The following is a 22,651-nucleotide window of genomic DNA, read 5'->3' on the forward strand; positions in this document are numbered from 1 at the left end:
ATTTTTCTTTGACAAATCTGGTTAATTTTTCTCGAATTTTCACAGATCGTTTCTAAATCTTATGTCATTCTATATCTTATATCGTCAAGGTGACAATATCACAAAGGTGTCAAGAAAATTTTTATAAAATGGTAAAGCTTTTGTTTAAGCTATCATAAAATGACAATCATGTATTTTTGCAAAATTGTCGAAGTGTATGTTCACACCCTTTGACTATTTCACTATTTTAAGACGGTGTTTACGTGTACACGTGTTTGTATGCACTTCAGCGCGATAAACGACGACAGTATCGAAACATCGGGATGCAAGACTGCAGGAGGTGAAAATGGGGGTGATATAAGCGCCGGCGCCAAACGGGGATTCAGTCGATAAACATTGAGTCGAGCACCCTTCTCCCCCCGTTCCTTTCTGTCCTGCTTGTCGGACTATCGTTATCGTTAAACCGCCGTAAAGCCCAATGACGTACAACGCAGCCAGGGGTGACGCGAAATGAATGTTGTACCTAAGGAATGAATAATGATGAGCCCATGAAGAAACCAGCATGCTTATCATTTGCAACGAAGCCTCTGTCGTAACAATCTGACAGACAAACAATTCGGTCTGAAGAATTTAAAATAACGAGCGTGTATGTTTATATATGTTTATGATAGTCTATAAAAATAATTTATAAAAGAATTATAAAAAGTATAGATATATATTAATATATATTAATATATAATTACATTATAATATTTCACGTATAAAACTTATCGTGTTTATCTGTGTACGTATCATACTATATATATATTAAATATTAATATATTTATACATAATTATATATGTATTATAATTATAACATACGCGCACGCATACATAAAGAGCTTATTATAAAAATATAATAAATATAATAAAAAAATGTATAATTGAAGAACTTATGTTTAAAGTATCTTTAAAAAAATGAAGATTATATATATCAATCTCTATATGACTTTTGCATGATATTTAGTTAAAAAAAAATATGAATTGCCACTTCCGTTTGCAAGTCAAAAAAGATTAAAATATCTGTTACTCTATGCTCTAAAAAGGATGATTTGTAATCATTTTATTGATTTTTTTTTATCAAAGATGTGAGACGGATCTCATAAGAAGAATGATATCTTGATGAAAATTCGAATTGTTTGCGGGAAAGTTTACTCGCGCCACAAGTTAGAACTACATCATGATGACCAGTAAAAGGACGTCGTCCTTTTTCTTTCTGCGATCTTGAGTTTCATCCGGGATTCCGAGCGTGTTCACCAGTAAACCGAGCAATTTGGCTCGCCGCAGCGAGCTCACATACAAGATTGCCTCTGCCTTCTTCCTTTACCTGAATTACACGACAGAATATACTTCTCTCTTTCGACGCTCACTCTTAATCGCTTTACTCCCGGAATGCAATTTACATTTCGCATTCTCGGTGTCTTGAATTGTGTTGGAAAGAGTTTTATCTAGAATTAATTCGCGAGATTAATACATCAGACGGTTTTCTCCATTTTTTTTTTTTTTTTATCAGAGATACACATTCCTTTCTTTACTTCAAATCGTATAATAAATATATAAATAATTATCGTACATCAAATAAAGTTATCAAGATATAGATATTGTATCACCATTCCATTAGAATCTAAAATTCCAGAGGCGTGACACGACAACATTATCCGAAGACGAATTTCTTATCACTGCGTCTAACGTATTTACGCATCAATAAAAATTACGCAAATCGTCAATTCATCGTCTTCCTCCCCGATCCGGAAATTAGTTAGTCGCTAACGACGGTTAAGAAGGGAGTTGACGAGGAAATTTACTGCGAGTACTCCCTACGCAGAAGCGACGATGAGACCGGGAAGGCGGACAACGACGCACTATGATGGGACCGAAATAACTGAGATTTATTTTGCGAGGGATCCGGAATCGCACGGTTTGGCGCGCTAAATTCTGTTAAACGGGGAACGCACATGACATGCAAACCCGCATGTCCTCACGCTCCATAGCTGCAATACGGGATTTATACATTTCTCGCGCGTTAACATTACCCAGTACATATCGGGCATATCTGATTTATTGAGCATCTGAAAACCGCCAAAGCTTCCAGTATTTCTCCGATTGCGTGTATAAATTTAGAATACGGATCGTAGCGTTTTTTGTAAAGAATGAAAAATTTGCGAGCAAATTTTAAATAATAAATAATTAATTAATTAAATAAATTATATATTTATATCTTTAAATTTTTAATAATAATTTAAAATTCTATATATGAATAATATCAAGTTTTATATAATAGCCAGATATACATTATATAATCATAACTTATATTAAATATATTTTTTAATTTTAAATATATATAGTTTTATTAATCTTTTCTTATTAATTAAATTAAATATATTACTTATTTCAATAATATATTAATTATTAATAATAAATTCTTATTAATTAAATTTTACAAAAATTTATTTATTTTCTGTCCCTCTCTTTGTCCTTCTCTCTATCTCTTTCTCTTTTCTATGCTTCTGCTATACTTTTTCCATTCACATACTACTCATAATAATAATTTTTCCGTGCGAAAATTCCATAAAAATAGCATTCGTTCTTTTTAATCGCGCACCTATCTGAATCGAATAATTACAATTCGCGGAATTCGGTTAGATCATTTCGCGGATGCGCGCACGCGAGCGTCGTAAATCACACCGAGGCCTCGTGATTGCGAATCGTGGGCGTCCTGCGCGTCCGGTCGAGGATAGGGGGGCGAGGGAGAGGGGACGAACGGAAGGGTCCGTGAAAGGGCCCGCGCGCGGTTGGAGTGGGACGTCGACGTGTGGGACGGCACTGTGGTACCTGCGAAGGTGGATACCGGAGGCCGACAGTTAGCGCCAGACGGTCAAAAACTCGCCGGACCGGCTGCCACCGCGCGCGGGGCTTTCCGTTTTTTCTTTTTTTTCCTTTCTTTTTCTTCCGCCGTCGTCGTCGCTCGTCGTCCCTTTGGGTCGCACGGGCCCTGGCGCGGCTTAATATCGAACGCTCGTTCGTTTCGACTTGTTTGCGCGAATGCGTATGTTTGAAAATGCACGATCATTTATTTTGATATGGGTTTTGGGCTATTCCGTGCGCACGGAATTTAAGCATATTTCAAATTGTACAATATCGATAAAGATTCAATAATAGGTACAAGAGAAAGAGAGAAACCTATTAAAATTCTTCAGAATTTTTTGTGACTTTAATAGGTAGTAATATAGATAGTAATATGTTAATAGGATATTATATTATTTTTTTAATAGTTTTCTCTCTCTCTCTCTCTCTCTCTTTTTCTTTCATTTATATGGGAATTATATTATATTGTGCTCTTACTTGTACCTCAGACAGAAAATAAACAGTTTCCTACTACGATGTTTAAAAAAGGAGAGCTCTTAACAAAACTATAGATTAAGTAGTTTCAAAGTAGAGTAATTTGATTGTTTAAAATATGAAAGTAGATATTAAATTGAATGTTGAGGTTGAAAATAAGAGAAAAATTCGATTTGGGATAATACAATACATTAATCATGTATTAATTAACTTTTGAAATTCAAGGAGAGAGAGAGAGAGAGAGAGAGAATACAGAATATTCCGAATATTTACATATTGTAATATACTAATATTATATTATCATATAATATTTACATATTTTAGTATATGTTAAATATCTCGCAACGATAACAAATCAGCTTTATACGCGGTATTCGATATTCATTTGTATTGATATAGCGTGCTATTGTGTGTACATACACGAGGTCACACTTTGTTGTCATTCAGCGGGACTCGAGCAGAAAGGTGAAAGAACGATTTATTATCGCAGTATCTTTCGGGACACTATCACGGTAACTATCGGCAGACAGCCGGACGCGATCATTCGCTACAATTGTTGCAATCATGATTATTAGCTTACGCGATTGATTAATTCCAGCGATAAACGACACGTAGAAATATTAGCGACAGTTTATTTATCAAAGTATATATTTTACAATATATATGTATATATTCTCTCTCTTTTTATTCTTTATACACAATATATTAACTTCGCATTGAATTAATTGAAAAATTGTCGCTCTTATCTCGTTATATATATGTTTACGAATATTAATGTAATATTAGTGCGGTGTTAATGTCAGTAATAGTAGTGCAGAACATAAAGCTGATTGTGCGGGCATTAAACGAATCGTAATTTTGTATGACCATAATTTTCGCGCGTTGTTCTCTCATCGCAATGTATAATAAAATTCGCGTCGTGTGTGATCAACATAGGAAATGCCGTTTAAGTATGCGTGGCCATCGGATTTTGTTGATTAACATTTGCGCGATCGTAATTAACCGTATTTTCGCGACTGAATATCGTGAAGGAGCAATAAAGGAAGAATACGAAAGGAGGAGAAATCGAAGATCTGGAGAGGCGACGACAGAGAAATCATGAGGTGAGCAAACTATAATTTATTTAATTTATTATTTGTTGTTTAAAAAAATAATTGCTCGTATTTTCAAAGTGGAGAATTATTATTACATCATTATATAATAATATACATATAATAAAATATAAAAATAAATAATTATATATAAATGTATATAAATATATTCTAGATTTTTTAAAAATATTCTAGAATGATTGTTATTCTTTTAATCCTTCTATTAGTTCCTAAAAATTAAACGAATGATGATTTTGCGCCTTAAAAAAGAATAAGTTCTTTCTACTGTGTGTGATGCGGATTTCAACTTTTAATCAAAAATTTAAAAACAAAATTTACACTCACAGAAGTTTACTAGAGACCGCTTGCTATCTAAATACATGGGAAGACATTGCAATCAATTATTACATTCTACAAACTTTTATTGAGGTTAAAAGAAAAAAATTACTTATTAAAAAAAATAAATATATATTTAAAGATGCGATATTTTCCTTTAATTTTTTTTGAACCACAGGATTTTTGATGCATGACATCTATAAAATATCTTTCAGATGGATTAATCTATATATACATTATATATCGATTTAAGAAAATTATATTAAATTGCGTTAATATAACATTTTTTTTAAATGATTAAATATGAAAATGTAATTTAATTAATTAATAATAGTTTGATTGAAACACGAATAAATTGACAGTAATATGCAAATTCTAGTATTTCTTTTCTCGGAAAAATTTAATGGTGCTAATTGTCGGCAAAATATCGCGATATCATATAGGTAATATTGAAAGATCCCTTTACAAGTCGTCGATGGTTTCGAAATTTATCACAGTTATTTACATCGCTATTATCATATGCATCGAGTAAATATTACATTATATTCGTCGATATGTATGCGTTTCTCGTATGTCGGGTTTACAATTAATTCAGTTACAAGCAAATATACATTTTAATTCTCGTATTTGCCTCGGGGATTATCAATGCGCAATTATGAATAAATCAATGAAATATTATTTTCATAGGCACTGTTGTAATTACTGCCAATATTAAAGATGCGCGAATGTACGATTATATCTGTGATTTATGCCAATAATACGTAGATGTAAAGCTGTATACTAATACCATATATTTATCGTGTATCAAACAGATGTAAGCGTTTAATTTGAGAAAGATAAGTTCAGTTTTCCTAGTTGTTCATTTACATGTCACTTGGTATTATGAAAGATGATGTTATATATGATTTTTATATAAAATAAAATTTGAGAAGAAGGAAGGAATTAAACGATCGCGTTTGGCGCTAAAAACGAGATGATAAAAATCAATAACAAACCTCCTTAATCCGTTAACGACTTAATCTCGGCAAGCGCGAGTCTTAAAAGGAAAAAATGCGAAAGGCGTTTCTCGCGGTGACACTACAACTGGCCGGAAAGGACTCTCTTTGTGCTCGCGAAGCCGACACTCCGGGAGATCGGAGAGAAAAAGGCGAGATGAAAGAGAGAAGGGAAGGGAGGAGGGAGGGGGAGGGGGAGGGGGGAGGGGAGAAGGACGCGAAGTGTAGAGGGTCAGGAAGAGCCTAGACTACTTCTCCTCTCGTGACTCTCCACGAATTTGCATGCGGGTCCGCTTTGGACCGGTCGTCGATATCGATTCGCAGGTGGCTGCCCGGGGGGATCTCTCTCGCTTACAATACGATTTATTATGGGGGACCACCTGCTCGCAGAAATCTCAATCGCGCTGCCCTCCAAGTCACGGCCGGCGAACGACAGAGACGTTCTTTCTCTCCCGCTTCCCATGAAGCTTCGTTAAGACTTTCCTCGTTTCGCATGAGCTAGCAAGGCCGTCTTTGTTCTTGCAGAGCGAGCTCTCAGATCGATCGTTCCTTTAAATTTGATCATTTTCTCCTTATCCTCCTTGATAGAGCTCTCGAAGGGATTTTGTCGAGTTTCTCATTGGCTGCGTGCAAAAAAATTTAAGAAGTTTAAATATCGCAAAATTATGCAATTTAAATAGATACGTATATTTTTTGCCATTTAAAAATTATAAAGAAATAAGAATAAAATTTATTTTCCGCCAGTTTCTAAAATTTTACGACGTATGCATAAGTATACGGTAAGATATAACATCGAGAAACGACAAGAGTCTGTCGTTTACGATCGCTAAAAATCGAGAGTATATTTCGACGACGGTAGTCGGTTTATCTCGCGCTGGACATGGTGAACGACGCTCTATGGTGGTTGAGCGGGTGAGACGAAGCGGGAGTTTCGGTTTATGGTTATTGCACGCCGTGCGGCGACGTCGCGTTTCCAGGATTTTTATAGCTATCGAACTTTCTGCAGGAAGAAAGAACAGAATTTATACCTTCCAAGTTCGGCAATTGTCTTGAACGCTCGACTTAATCTCGATCGCTGATCTCTGTAAGGATCTTGTAGAATCTTATCTTTTGTTCTTGCGGCTAATTCAAATGTACATACATCCTTATCTCCGCGCGATTTTACACCTTCGAAGTTTTAAAAGATTAGAAACAACAATTACGAGACATCTTCGTGTCTCGCGAGGATGCATAAAGATGCTTATATAACGTTTTCACGTTTTTCGCACCTCGTCCGTATCTCTATAATAGATTCTTACATCGCGACAGAGGCGGGACACCCTGTATATCGAGCGAATCCTCGCTTCGATCGAGTTGGCGAGTCGCGCCGCGAGTTCGACGACGAGAAGGAGGTATTTCTCTCTCGAGGAAGAGAGGAGGAGGTGGCTCATTCTCGTCAGAGTGAATAAACGGTGGACTGCCGCGGGGGCGATATCGGCGAATGTCAGGAGGCCGGCCGCGACTTGCTCCTTTTTTTTTTCCGCATCGAACGCAGACACGGATGGCAAATCGATATCTACACTCGCGCAGCGACGGTTTCGCGTTCTCCTACCTGCAACCGACCTCTGGTCTGGGGTCACTGACACGTTGCTGCCACCGACACGTTTGATAAAATTGCAGCCGTCGGGGAAAACCTCGTTGGCGATCGCGTAAAAATATCGTAAACCGGCCTCTCTCTCTCTCTCTCTCTCTCGCGAAAAGACGGTCGTCTCCGGTTGTTCCTCTCGAGCGACGATCTCTCGCAAATTTCCGCGTTGTAATTAATTCGATTGTCGAATCGTCCGTCCGTCCGTCCGTCCGTCCGTTCGTTTGTTTGTTCGTTCGCAATGAAATGGGTCGTGCACGCCGTGAATTTCTTTGTCGATGAGTATCGATCGCGGTTCGCTGTATATGTGTGCCCTTTTTTTTTAGTATGTCGTCGGGAATTAATTTTCCATTTCGCTGCGAAAGCGCAGCTCGGGCCGACGATCTTCGCGCATTCGTAAAGTGAGACTGATATCGAAGCGGATCACTCTCTCTCTCTCTCTTGGTAAGTGCGCGAAACGGAAAAGATTAATATTTACGGTCTCGCGTCAATTTTTCACAACGCCGTCCTATATTAGCGAGACCCCGCCTCTGTTTTGTCGGAGTTGAATCGTTTGTTCGAGTTATATTTAACGATTTCTGCACATTGACCTCAACCGGTTGCAAAATTAACGAGAGCGCGATCTTAATAATAATCTCGAGAGATTGCATTTTCTAATTTAATTAATTTTTCAGAAGGATAAATAGGAATAAGGAATTTTATATGAAATATCTAGCGATCTCTCGCGTTTCTTAATTATGGCTTCATAAATTGACTACATTTATAATTTTTATGCGATCTTATATAAAGTTTTCTTCAGAAGCAAACAATAGCAGATTTTGCAATTTCGTTTTCTTCTTTTTTTTTCTACCACTTTGGTTTAACAATCTTGAGAAGTAATTTCCACGTTTTTTACGAATCTTTCGTTGACATTAGTAGATTTATACGTTTAATGCTAATAGAGACACAGCTTTCTTTCTCGTTTGGCGGTTTCGCGAAGCGAGTCGCGCGACTTTAATAGCCATCCGTAGGTCGATCGCTTTCGACGACCTCTTGCCATTTCTGCGATCACGCTCTAACGCAGGCCCTCTCCTCGTTTCTACACTGTACACGGTAGAGAGAGAGTGTGATTCTCTCCCACGTGGCAGCACCGGTTTCATCTTTAACGATTCCGCGAGGAGGTCGCGTGCTCCTTTTTTCTTCGCGGACCTCGCTGCTTCCCTTCTCGAAGAAGAGGTAGACGTATTCCCTAATAACGCCATGTCCGTCGTACATCTCTATCAGGCGCCGTCTCTATAAATTATCTCGTTTCCACGAAACGCTCTCTGTCCCATAGATACGTACAATCTCAGATTTGCTGTAAACTCGCGATGACAATAATTCGCGCGAGACGCAATTTATAGCGAGGAAAATTGGACTCTTATCGATTATTATATCACATATATATAGATCTCAGAATTCTCTCACGCTTTCGTGTAAGCGAAAGTGCGCGCGTGTGCGTGTATCTGGCGCGCATGCACGCTGTCAGCTGGTAACGAGGAGGTGGGCCACCTCGCCTCTCCTCTCCTTGACGATGAGACGCGGACAGTCTCGGTGAGCCCTAAACGAGACGCGGACTGTCTGGCGTTATGCTCGCCTGGTACCATGGGCAGCCGGACGCAGACGTGCAAGATGGCACGCCCAGCTGTCGCCACGCAGACGCCGTCGATGTTGGCAGCCGTCCCGGCAACAGGATCGCATGCCGCCAACCATGGTGTCCCGTTCTCGGTGCTGTCGCGATCACTTGCTCGCGCTAATAATAACTAACAACGACAATGTGCCGACATCGCGTCGATTGTAGTAACGTCGCGGCTCCGACGCTCCTATATCCTCGCGATCGTTATGCGCGGGCCGCGCGTTTGACATGGAACGTCATCTCCTCTCTCTATCCCTTTCCCTTTTCCTGCAGAAAATCGATGACGTGCGATAATCGTGATTAGAATTGATTAGAGGGAGGCTATCGAAATAGTTTCCTTTCAATTGACGTCATCTATTTCTTGAAGATGCCAAGTACTTTATCAGGCTTAATATGCAAACTTATATCTTTTGTCGGTTTATTTATATATCAAAAACTTATAATTCATGTGCTAAAAGTCGGGAGTTCTTGAAGCTCGAAGGCGCTTTTCGCGAAAAGCAGTTGTTCTCGAGAGAAAAAAAAATTATAAAACAATATTATGAAAATTGATAATATTATGTAATCTAATACATTACTTGTATAAGTAAAAATTTTAATTTTTTGCAGTCTAAAAAAAACAGACAGTATATGGGTCTCGCTACTATGCTTTTAATGTAATGACGTTTTTGAGTTATATAATCGAGATATACTATATTTGCATTGCTGGCTTCTATTGCGTTTTTATGTGAGAAAAATAATATTTGATATAATACATATGTATATTTAATAACCTAATTTCTTGAAAATCTCAAAGCTCTTTCAGAAATGTCTATACATATATGTCGGCTTTTATGATTAATGGTTCAAATTTTATTCATTTCATTCTCACACATATTTGCATCGCAAGTTAGATTATTAGAAATTAAGATATTCTGAATTGTGACTGTAAACGTTATATGTATATAATTTTTGCGGACACTAATTGAAACTTTAGAAATCGATGCGAAATCTTAATCGAGAAAATTAACAAGCTAATACGTTTTTATTTCCTTTTACATCCGCTAGTATCTTGTTTTTTCAGTTATTTCTATTTTTTAAAATTAGATTAACATTAGCAATAATTACAAAAAGCTTTATCCTCATTTTATTATTAAATTTATCTCCGAGATTGGAGGAATTTTTACAATTATATTTTTATTTCAGAAATTTGTAAATTTAATGTTTAGAAACCGTTAGTATTTTACTTATTTTTTACAAAAAAAAAAAAAAAAATTTGTCATATATACATATAACTATGTGTGATAAATAAAAAAGCTTAAACATCCTTCATACCATTAAATCCTATTTAATATGTACCTGAAGTTACGAGAAAAGAAGATGGAAAAAAAAAAGAATAAAACGTTTGTGCACATTGAGTTCGATGAAAAAAGCAGCATGGAAAAACATCCATCCGTATTCGTAGCATAAAAGTACCTCGTTCGCTCGCTGTAATCTCTCGAATTCCACTCGATCCGTTCACGGTTTCGGCTGAATTGTTTAAATCTGTCGTCTCCGCGCTCATGCTAATTGGAGAGCTTCCTCCCAGAGCAGCCTTTGCCGCGATCTTCTCCCGCTCGATGTACCTTTGTTCGCGATCTCCTTTCGATTCCTCCCTATTCCTATGCCGAACTTGGACGTCGTCGTCGTAGCATTGCACGAACGCGAACGCGATTTACATCCCTGTGGCATACATATTTTCGCGATATGTAAATCCTTTTCTTCTTTTTCGCTGCCGATGCAGGACGGATCTGCATAATTGAGACGACGGATGGACGGAAGGGTCGGAGATTTCACGTGTCGACGCGTTCGACTTTTTCGAGAAATTCGTCGCAAGGACGGCGTCGAAGACGCGGGAAAATAAATAAAGAAGCGGCAGTGAAAATTTAATAAAAGCGCAAAGACAGCGCGCTTGTGCAGATAAAACCTTGCCTCGGACGAGAGTGTTACGTCTCATTTAAATTTTACGTCTCTTCTTGTAAGGAGTTCGAGAATGGGACATTAAATACGATACGATCGAAGGATATATAAAACGAATCGAAAAGTATGAGCTTTTGGGAAAATCGCGAACAACTCACGAATCTACGTGAATCTTCGTTAGTATCTTTCGTTATTAATTAATATGATATTTTTTTGTTATTATTAATAATTTTTATTTAATTCTCAAATTAATATTATTATAATTCCACACACAAATGTATTTCATTTCATATATCACACGCGCTTACGTGCATCGATCGAGTACGCTCGTTTATTTTAATTACAATGCGCATATCCGAGTCGAAGTTTTCCTCCTATACTTTTGATCTCAATTTTCAATCTAATAATCTGTTTTGATTTAAACAGTCATATCGCTTTTGTTTTTAAGCTATTTAATCTATAGTTTTGTCAAAAGTTCTCCTTTTAACTTTATCTAAGTTTAAATGATTAATTATTTGTTTATTGCGTGTGCTTACAAATGTGGAGGGGAGCTCAATTTCTATAAATTAAAGCTATATATCGAAATTTTCTAGAACTTACAAACATGAAAAACTGAAAATTGAAAATAAAAGCAAAGCTTCTAGCGGATATACGCAATTGCGTGTGATTCGTACAAAACTATTTCTATCGCGAGATACTCGCAAATAAATTCACATCTTGATCGCCTATGAGTTACTGCCGAATAAATGTATTTGTCATTTATATCTTTAGATTATATGTAAACATTATATGAATTTTCGTCACAAATTGTCCTCTGCATATTTCCTCCTACATTCCGCGTACATATCGTCGTATAAAGGGTATAAAAATAAATCATACGCGATTCCCGGTGATGTTAAATCGGCTAACGTACATCGGCGTCGATCGGCAGAATCGCAGCCGAGTCGCCGATCGGTGTCGACAAAAATGGCGGTCGCGCCGCCCTTGAATTCCGAGGAAAGTGCTCGGACTTTGGACTCGCCGCTGCCGCCACGATTGGCCGATTCGTCCTTGGCCCGCGTAGGGGTCGCGAAGGCGCGACTTCCTGTCTCTCGAAGAAGCGTCGCCATCCTGTGGCGAGCCACCAAACTGCGGAAAGCTCCGCGCAGGGGAATTCATCGAGCCATCATCCCTCCGCGCGACCCTCCTCGCCGAGACCCTCCTCCGCCAGCCCTTATTTCGTGACAGATCGGGGTTGGTAATTCCGGGGCAGGAGCGCGATTTTATCGGCGGCGAATACGCCGCGTGTTGACTTGCGGGAAAACTCGCGGGGGATGACGAGGGCTCTGCTTGTTCTGATTGTGAGAATATATTTTTATAAATAGATGTTTATCTTAACTTTACGATGCGTTTAGGATACATATTGGTATTGTTTAAATCGATTAAAGATATTCTATCTTTATTAAAATCCATGCGAACTTTATGAGATTATCTTCGCGATTGCTCTTCTTTAACAATGCAAAGCTGTCTATAAAATTTGTCATTATTGCGATTGAGATTATAGTTTTATATCATAATGAAAGATAGCTCATGACAATTGTTTCAGTTCCGTTGTAAATATAATTTGCACGAGATAACTCGTTTTTCATAAATTTTCCCTTTTCCCCCAAAACGTTTTACCTTTGTTCATAATTTTCTTCGACTGTTGGGGACTGTGATGTCGTCATATGCAACTGTCAATCTATCATTGACAAGTCATTTAGTATCGTCGAGTCAACGTCATTCATCATTTCGGGAGATCAAAAATATAAAGACACATTTAGCACGTTCTCGCGTATTTATCTAAATCAAATTTTATTTACATTCGGATAAATCCTAACTTTTTATGCCATTCTAAGTGATCTCTTAAAAATTCCGTTTGCGTAAGCGATAATAAAGCTCCGGTAACTTAAAAATTACAGAATACAATTGTCATGAATTGTGTACATAATTCGTATGGATTTTAAATTAACGATCATTGATAGTACTTTGAAAATTCGATTTGATGCGATCAGGCTAATAATGCAATAGAAACACTCGTCGTTCATAAAAAATTTTGTTAAAAATAATAATGTTAAGGTATAAATTTATTTTTAAAAATTCAAGACTTCTCTGATATTTCTGTACTATTGGAAAAAAATATTCTTTTTCTCTCGTTTAAAAAATATAAAATCAATTATTTCCCCAAAAAATCTATTTTTCCTGCGAAAAATATATTTGTTTCTTTCCCAAGACAAGTTGTTACTTTTTCGTAGATATTCTTTATTTTAAGAGAGAAAATAGGATCTTGTGAAGATGAGAATCTATCGAGAAAGTGCGTTAAGAATCACTATCAACAGGTGATATCGCTCTTTAACATTTACTGCTGATCGCGTCAAAAGAATGGATTTCTCCAATCTGCTCTTTTTTAGTCACAATTGCTGCGCCTATTACTTCTTTTCCGCAAACATTTTTCCAAAATACACATACATTCCAATTCAAGATAATTAAAAAAGAAAAGATCCGTGCGGTGCGGATTTGCTGCAAAATGTAAAAAATGAAATACCTTCAAGATACCTTCTCGACTTCTCGATTAATATTTCTATCGCTCATCTGTAATTAGACACCGATGTATCTCTTAGGCGACCCTTGCCGAACATACGCGAGCACGTGCGCGCGTACGATGACGCAACACCCGCGCGAAATGCACACGTGATGTAACACGACGCGCGAGCTCGCGTTGAGTGGAGAGAAGTTAGCGCGAGTTAACCGCCGCGCGCTTGCGTGCGCCCTCTTCGTCCTTTCACACTCGTTGCACTTCCGAGAGTGGAATATGTGCGTCGCGGAAACTCGCGTTGGGACTTCGCGTCCTCGCGTGCGTCCGGGTCTCTTCCGTCGCGCTCGTTCCATTTTCATTGTGCCGGCGGCCCTGTCGCGTCAGCTGCGCGACGACCGTGACTCCGTGTGTCGGTCAGGCTAGTGCGTCACGTGACGAACGGCGGATAGAAAGCGTCGTCATGACGGACGACGAGGACTCGTCCTCGAAAGGCGTAGGAGAGGTGACTCGATGTGAGTGAATTGCGTCGCGAGTGTATGATTAACCTCCTCGCGTTTGAAACTCCAACGAACGAGTTTTTCGATTCATCTCCCGAAAAGGAGGGATATTTGAGGGAGAGTGAGAGAGAGAGAGAGAGTGGGAGATCGATAAGGCGAGAGAGAAAGAGAGAAAGCGAGACTTGCCCGTCGCGTTCATGAGAAAAGTGGGTCGACCTACCACACGGCGATGGAAGGTGAGTGTCTCCGTCGTCTCCGCCGTTACGTCACCGCGGCGCGTTATCGGCTAGAATAGAATCGCTTATCGGGAAAATAGTTGCGCGGTGGTAAAGTGATAGCGGTTCGCCGATCCCTCTCGGCGAGAGGATAGGATTCGCTGGATAGGTGTGTCAACGTTCGATTTCCGATTGAAAGACGAAATTCTACGACAGCGAGCGCTCCGTGGGAGCACTTTAAAGGTAAGATCAATTATAATAATTGTTTGATTAAGAGTACACGACAAATGCAACAGTCGCATTTTGTAACTGTGTATGATGACAGCGCGGTATCAGTGTTTCTTAAATCAATTATTTACTCGCTGCATTTTTACAAAGCTAACCTTTTTCAATGACTTTACACCTCTCGATTATCCTAACCGACGTTATGTCGCGGCAAAGTTCATGTCATTTAAAAAGGAATGTTTTGCGATCGATTATGAGAAAACCAGCGATATTATTTTTTTTTTTTAAATTGCGAAGTAATCTCCTGACGGAAAATATTCCCCGTAAAAATGCACACTTTTTGAAGAAAGTGTCAGTTCAAGCTTTAATATTTAATCTTCACTCCATAAGGTCATCGCGTGCGCATTTGTAAGACAGGAAATAGAGAAAAGCGATACTCATATACGCGACCTTGATGTCCACCGGAACGTACTTCAACTTCAATACGGGAACGGACATAGCCTTTCGGGGAATGGCATTTAATCAATATCGCGTTGTCGAAGCGCTGTTTCACTATGTCGATGTAAAACATTTCCTCACGCAACAAAGAGAAATGCTCGAGCGTTTGTTATTTATGATTTAATATAGTTTTATGATAGATATAAAAAACTTGACTTGTATAATATTTTATTATTTTTAGACTATCTTTCAATTTTGGTTATAATTTTTTTCTCTCTCTTTTTTCTTGATGTTTTGAAAGTTGTTGAACTGATTATAAAAATTATCATCCGAAAGAATAGAACAATGAATCGTAAAAATATGTATTTACTGCGATGATAGTCACTGTCGATAGTACGCATGCGTGGCGAGAAGTGTAACAAGTTGTTGAGTATTCCTACGTAACTCCAATTCACAACTCACAACGTTTGACCGAGTTCCGTTAATTGTGATATTTCCACATTACTCTGATTTTTTGGATAAATAAAAAAATATATAATAAATGAAAACTTGAAGGGATGTGTTTGTAATATTTATACATAATGCATAACAATTAATTTAATTTATTAATTCAATTTTAATTTCTATATATTGCTCGGATCTTTTGGGCAATTAAAAATATAATAAATTAAAGCGTTAAATTGTTTACAATATTTAATTTATTAATTCAATTTTAATTTATTAATAATTAATTTAATTAATTTAATTTAGAATTATCCGTCGATTTAAAGTGTAAGAAAGTAATCCTCCTGTGATTATTACGATTATTTTCTTCCTACAAACATGATTGATCGAAACTTTCCATATGGATAATAACAATAACAATAAATTACGTTTCTAAATGTTAGATATGATTTATTACGTTGGCAGAATCCATAGTTATAAGTCGCAACCCCCCTATAATTGTATCGCGAAGATGTGGAGATTAGATAGTGCAGATCGTGCGGGTACACAGCGGCAGGTCATAGACGTGACTTCTAAATGACAATAGAACGAGATTCGATCTTGCTACGAGGATATTAAGTCGACGCTGGCGTTAATTTTATACGCGATCGCGAGATAACTGTCATATTCCATGATAGCAAATTACATACGTAGATAAATCAATATTTAAGATGGCGTTTTGGTAATAATTTTATGGTCGCGGCTGTGTGTATAGGAGATGAGAATCTCCTATATATTTTATTATTATTTTTGCTAAATTGCTAAATAAGAAAGTTAAAAATACGATCTTTTTTGTCAAAAAATGAACTATTTTGACGTTATTACGGCATATGATGCGCCCGAATTTCATTTTATTAAAAATTAATATTTTTAATATTCCTCACAAGGAATTTATTATTAAGATTAATAGTAACAGAATTTTATGATTAACTATTGAATCTACCGCAAAAAAAAGTTTGAGCTTTTGTGAAATTTCATGATTCGTATTTTTATAGGATTTTTGATTAAGAAAAGGGATTATTGATTAAGAAAATCGAATATTAAAATCGACGAATAATATGATATATATTAATATGGGAAGCATAAAATGGATTAATTATAACCATATTACAGCATAACTCAATATCTCGAAACACACATTACTTATTAATCTTAATCTTCACAATGAATTTCTTTCGAGAATTAAAAATTTCAACAATATTAAATATTGAATGGGATACAACTTTTCTAATACGTAACATAGTTAACACGATCAATTATATCGAAACAATCTTTTTTACGATCTTAATCTAAAATTATTCAAAATTGCAAAATTACAATAACATTTTTTTAATATCAGAGTTGCATCAAACATATGAAAAAAAAAACAAATAAAAAAAGGATAACATAAAAAGAAAATACAATGAATTATTATTCTCTTTTTTCGAACTGTTGTAACCGTTTGAGGATCGACAAACTCATTGGCGTTTGTCGATCGATGTTTCCAGGCGTGCGCATGCAATTTGCGACGTTCAATTTTGCGACGCATGTAAACATAATGAAAATGTGGCACGGGCTCGTAAAACACGAGCGGGACGTACGGGCGACACGTAGGTGGGAATTATATGTAGCCATATGTGGCTAAATATAGAGAGAGGGCTTTTACCACGATGCGGTACCCGGAACGATCGACGAGCCCCAATGACCTTTCTACTCGATCGAACTTCTCGCTCTCATTAAGCAGCGAGAGGACGCGACGTACAATCAAATCGCTATAATTCTATGGCGCAAGATACGGGATCGCTGACGTTATTTGGTAAAGTGCACGGCCGTATTATACATTGACGATGGAGTTGATTGAAAGCCCGGATGCGAAATGTCAAAATATCATTCACAATACATATAGGCCTATTCTAGGTCAATAAAAATTCGGGGTCTTATAGGAAATTGAATTTGGAGCAAAGTTTGGAAAAAAGTTTTGATAGATCCGGAAACGCTTCGTTAAAAAGTTATAGCTAATAAACTTCAAAAAATTATGTTCTTTGATGATTTTTTAAAATATCATTCAATTGAAAATAGTACCAAATAAGACTGATAATTAAATAACAAATTGAATTATACAAATCAAATTATAAATTATAAAGTTATAAATTTCATTTAATTCTGATAAGACATTCAAAATAGGATAAGCTCGAAATAATGAAAAAAAACAGAAATTTGAAAAAAAACCATTTTTCGATCGTTTTTATATAAACTATAGTTCGTATAGCAAACATTACAAATGCAAACATAAAAATGTTCTTATTAAATTTTGATCATAATTAATTATACTTACAGAGAATTTATTAGCTATAACTTTTTAATGAAACGTTTGTGGACCTATGCTTAAGGAATTTTTTTGTTCCAAATTCAATTTACTGTAAGACCCTGAAGTTTTATTGATCTGACTTGGAACATCCTGTATAAGAAATTTATTCACTTGAGAATTTCAGAAAATTTTGAGATGTTCTCTTTTATAATACGTTGCGCTTTATTTTATCAGCATTGCTGTAAATTACAAGAGATTTTTTAAAAGCTCATCAAGATTTTTTACTTGAGAATGTTTTGTCGAATTCTTAGAGTAAGGGCTTTTTGTCATAAGATTCTCGAAAATTTTGATATCTTTTACGTGGCCGTTGTACGTATTAATTAGCAGCGAAAATAGTTCGACTTAATGGAATAAAATCTCTTGCGTAAATGTTTTTACACAAGGCGTTTCATAAAATGAATGACATGAAATAATGACATTTCTCTTTCTCCTCAAATGTGCTGCTTCTGATAACGTTTCGCTTGACTGATCATAGAAATCGAAAAAAAAAATCATGAAAAATCAGAAAAAAGTGCATTGAGTATTGTCTTCAAGGACGGAGAATTTCCGCGATAGATGAACGAAGCATTCTAGCGGAAGAGTCGCTTTTTGCTTAGTCGTTCGACATTTCTTAAGTCGAATCTATCGTCTTATTAAAAGGAGAAATGTCGGAGCTCAATTCGCATTGAAGTTTATCGATGAAATAAATCTATAAAATACTACTCGAGAAGAAATTTGAAGATAAAGGATTATGCGCATTATCCGAGGAGTAATTTAGAAAGAGATTTATTATAAAAAAAAAGTATCGATTTAACCCCGATTTATTTTTCGCTATCTTGTTTCCGAAACGAATAATATAATTTGCGAATCGCAATTACGGGCGTAATTATGGCCGGGCATGTACGATTAATGAAGGAAAAAAAGAATGCTCTTTGTATCTCTCGCTTTCCGATCCTGCAACGCATAATCGGTCGGCGAGAGGAGAGTGCGTGAGAGGTAACGTGGGCGGGTGGAACTCATTGTAGTGGGTGGGCACGTCGAGAGAATGTGTGACAGAGACGAACGGCAGGTTCTCGGTCTAAGTGATCGCGCACGTGACGGAGACGAGAAATGTGCGGAGCGTGGATGCTACGGCAAGAGCGAAAGAGAGAAGAAGAGAAGACGCAAAGAGAGAATGGAACAGCCGTCCTGCCTGACGAGTGTGACGAATGATACTCGAGTGGTTAAAGTACGCATGCGAGAGAGATAGAACGTGCGGAACGTTTCACGTGCAGCGTGTGCGGAAATGATGCCTGCACATTGCGTGCGAAGACGTAGAAATAAGAGAAAGAAAGAGAGACGCGATGAGAAAGTACACGTGTCGAAAGGAAAGGAAAAGAGAGAGAGAGAGAGAGAGAGAGAGAAATAGAGAGAGCGAGAGAAAAGATTGAATGGAGAAGGCATGGAGCACGTTAGGCTATAAAATGTACTGATCAGAGGGAAAGAAAAAGAGAGAGCGAGAGAAAGAGAGAGAGAGAGAGAGAGAGAGAGAGAGAGAGACACAGAGAGAAAAACTGGGTTCTCGAGTGAGCAGAGTCCAGAGAGAAATGATGATTTCAGGAGCATTCGTTTGTGGCATCGCGACGAGGTGCGTGTGTATGTGTGTGAACCGGGGAGGGTTGAAAAGATAGATGAATAGATAGATCAAATTCAGATGAGGGAAGCGCTATTTTTTTCGATTTCTCTACTAAATCGACGTAATGATTTTGTCACGGCACATCAGTAATTTTGATTTTTGTCTTGAAGCACTTTGAGAATAGTTTATACTTGAATTTTATAATCGGCCATTTGGAAACGTGATAACGTCCAACTATTATATGAATTTCCGTGAAAGAAATTTTTATTGGGTTGCCAAAAAATTGAAGATAAAATCTCCTCAATCTTTTCTTAAAGTGCATTATATCTATAGTGCATCTTTTTCGTAGGGACTGTTTATTAAATGTTAATATTAAAACATTATTAATTGGTACTATCATTATTAATAATAATTAATAATAATTTTGTTACAACTATTACTACATTTATTAATAATAATAATTATTATTAATAATTATAATTAATAATTATTAATTTCTAATAATAATTTTTATTAGAATAACTATATAAAATTATACATATGTATGTCGTATATTAAAATGTTCTAAAAGCAGAATTTTTTAGACATTTTTCGAGCTTTCTAAAAAGATTTTCTAAAAGTTGAAAGATGAATCGTTCTTTCTAGATTACATGACCTTGCATAAAAATTCCTCGCGAAAGATCTTTTTTTTTATTTCTCCCTCATAGCGATTAAATAGACCATGCAGTGACCCGGTGGGCGTGATTCTTCTGTTCACAGTGACCCAATGCGACCGGCGATCACCGAGGGGCGATATTCGCATTTAGAGGGGCACAATGAGAGGCGGCGCTGGTGATGGTTCATCCATGGTCACGGTTCCCGCTTCGGCGTCCCTTAATGTAAGTATATTCTTGGAAAAATCGATCGACTGCGCGCGCGACGTGTCACGCTATCTCGACACGCGGGTACGCTTTCGCAACCCAATTATCCGTCGTCAACTTTATCACCAGCGCCATACAGGCAACGACGACGTCGTCGTTATTGAGTAATGAACGTGGAGAACCGGTGCGGCAGGTATCCTAAGAACGGTAGTTGTACGCGGGTCATGGGACTCACCATCGATCGTGCGTTCGATTAAGCATCTGGCGTGCTCGATCAATACGATACTCTCGAAGCTGTAATTTTCATCCCTCTCTTTTTTTTTGAGGGATCGGATCTTTCTTTCGGACAGTGATAGATCACCCCAACAGATTATCTTGGTTAAATTGTTGTTCCAAAAATGTCATATCAATGTGCAAACATATCTATTCCAAAACTGTCGATAATTGACATATAACTTAAATGACATTGTTCGTGGGTTTCGATTGTATTTTATTTGATAACGATTGTTTATTTTTGATATTGCTTACGTATGTCTATAATTTCAATGAAAGTCAAAGTAATATTAAATTTAAATGAAATATTTTAGAATTTTTTTATAACAATAAAGAGCAAAGAATAAATTTTATTATGTATTACGTTTTTTGGTGTAATATTGCTAAATTTAGTCTGAAATATTTAACTAATTTTTAACTTTAAATTATCCGATCAGTTATGTTTGGAAAGAGGATTTTATTTCACACAAAATATCTCATACGCGCGTCTGTCTTCTAAAAATAAGGGAGATAAATTAGTTTAAAAAATGTAAAAAAAGCACTGTCTTTTTAAATAAATATATTAGAGAAAAAGAGAGACGTTAAGTGTGTGATGTGAGTATGTGATTATTTTTTGTATAGAAATAAAAAGAATACCAACAAATTTGACACAAAATAATAATTGAAAAATACTATTTAAAATTAAATTATTAGCAACAATGAGGCAGGTATAAATGATTTGCATATTAGACTTGCACATTAAATAATTTAATAATTAATTTTTTTTTAAATAAAAAATTTGTCTTGTAGCATAAATTTACTATCTGTTTTGTATATTCGAAAAAATAATATATAAATTTTTTAAAAGTTCTTATGCTTTTTTCGAAGATTATTTTAAATTGAATATTTAAAATATATTTTTTCTATAAACAATAAGAAAAATGTAGTAAAATAAATAAGTATAGAAAAGAAATACTGCCAGGAAAAATAAATCTAATTTTTAGTTTTTATTATAATTATCTATTATAATTAATCTATTATAATTTTTATTCTATTTTGATAGAAAAATTTATATCCGTAAGCAAATAAAAATCGTATTAGATTAATGTCGCTAAAAGAATTTATGATTTGGAAAAAAAGCTTGTTTCTATATTTTACATATTATGTAATATAATTACATGTAATATAAAACATATTATGTACAATATGTATATTTAGGAATTATCGTAAATATATTCCCACTCTTTATCAAACTAAATACGCATATATATAATCTTAAACTAATATATCGCATAATCAAAGTCACTGTGTACGAAACAGGGAATCCTTTCAGGATGAATCCTTTCAGATTCATCCTTTCAGGGAATCCTTTCAGATTCATCTTTTCAGGGAATGAGTTTAATGCATTTTTGAGGTAAATCGAGATGGAGAATAATCGACATGAAAGCGAACACGTGCGTGTGCATGTTATTAAGTGAACTCTATCATATCGTGCAGTTGCGTAGCGTAGTATCTCCATAAGTTAATTCAAGGCTTGGGCTTGGGACAATCGCGATGTTTTTACATTTATGTAAAAAGCAGAAAAAAGAAAAGACATGAAATACGCTACAAGATATCGAAGCCGTAATGTCAATAATTGAAAACTAAAACGATAATACTACCTAATAATCCGCTCCTACGCCATCATTTGTACGCCCGATAAAAACCATTAATTTAAGTCGTGCGACGAATACGCAAAGTACTTTAGCCGTTGCTAGAGTAACCTTCGCGGAGCTAAATATTCAACGAGTAACCGGCTAGAGATTATATCGGACTTCTTTTTCTTCGGTACCACTTCGCTAAAGAACAGTGCTATAAATCATGCATGCCGGTCGCCTTTCCTCTTCATGTAAATTTATCGATTCCGTGCGAGTTTCCTTTCGATGTCAACAAGCATCATCATGATGTCACCTTTCGCAAGTTTTCGCATCATATTTCGGATACACGTTTAATTTGAAACTGAGAGAGACATCTTTTGATAATTTTTATTTTACAAGGGAGGATATACATCTCATAACTCATACGAGTATTTTTTGTAATTATTAGTTAGAGTAAAAATTTTTATTTACTGGTATTTATATTTAATTAATAAATATAAATTCTCTAATAATATATATTAATTTAATCATTCTGTTATAGTAAATAACTAAATGTA

The 22,651-nt window shown here is 36.2% G+C and overlaps 1 protein-coding gene across 4 annotated transcripts in view; it reads left to right on the forward strand.

Annotated features, from left to right (window-relative positions):
* The first annotated feature begins 3,862 nt into the window (after positions 1-3,862).
* Positions 3,863-22,651, forward strand: part of LOC126859063 (ras-related protein Rab-37) — an 85,423-nt gene continuing 66,634 nt past the window's right edge. The window contains exons 1-2 of one of the 4 annotated variants that reach the window (XM_050609982.1): positions 3,863-4,460; positions 20,105-20,223. In XM_050609982.1, coding sequence (XP_050465939.1) covers positions 20,161-20,223 — 63 coding nt within the window. In that variant the 5' untranslated portion in view covers positions 3,863-4,460; positions 20,105-20,160. Of the gene's footprint in view, positions 4,461-13,859; positions 14,502-20,104; positions 20,224-22,651 lie in introns of those variants that run through there. The other 3 variants (XM_050610048.1, XM_050609992.1, XM_050609974.1) reach the window with 3 other exon arrangements.

The sequence above is a fragment of the Cataglyphis hispanica genome, chromosome 1 (genome assembly GCF_021464435.1).
Source record: "Cataglyphis hispanica isolate Lineage 1 chromosome 1, ULB_Chis1_1.0, whole genome shotgun sequence".
Classification (NCBI taxonomy): Eukaryota; Metazoa; Arthropoda; class Insecta; order Hymenoptera; family Formicidae; genus Cataglyphis; species Cataglyphis hispanica.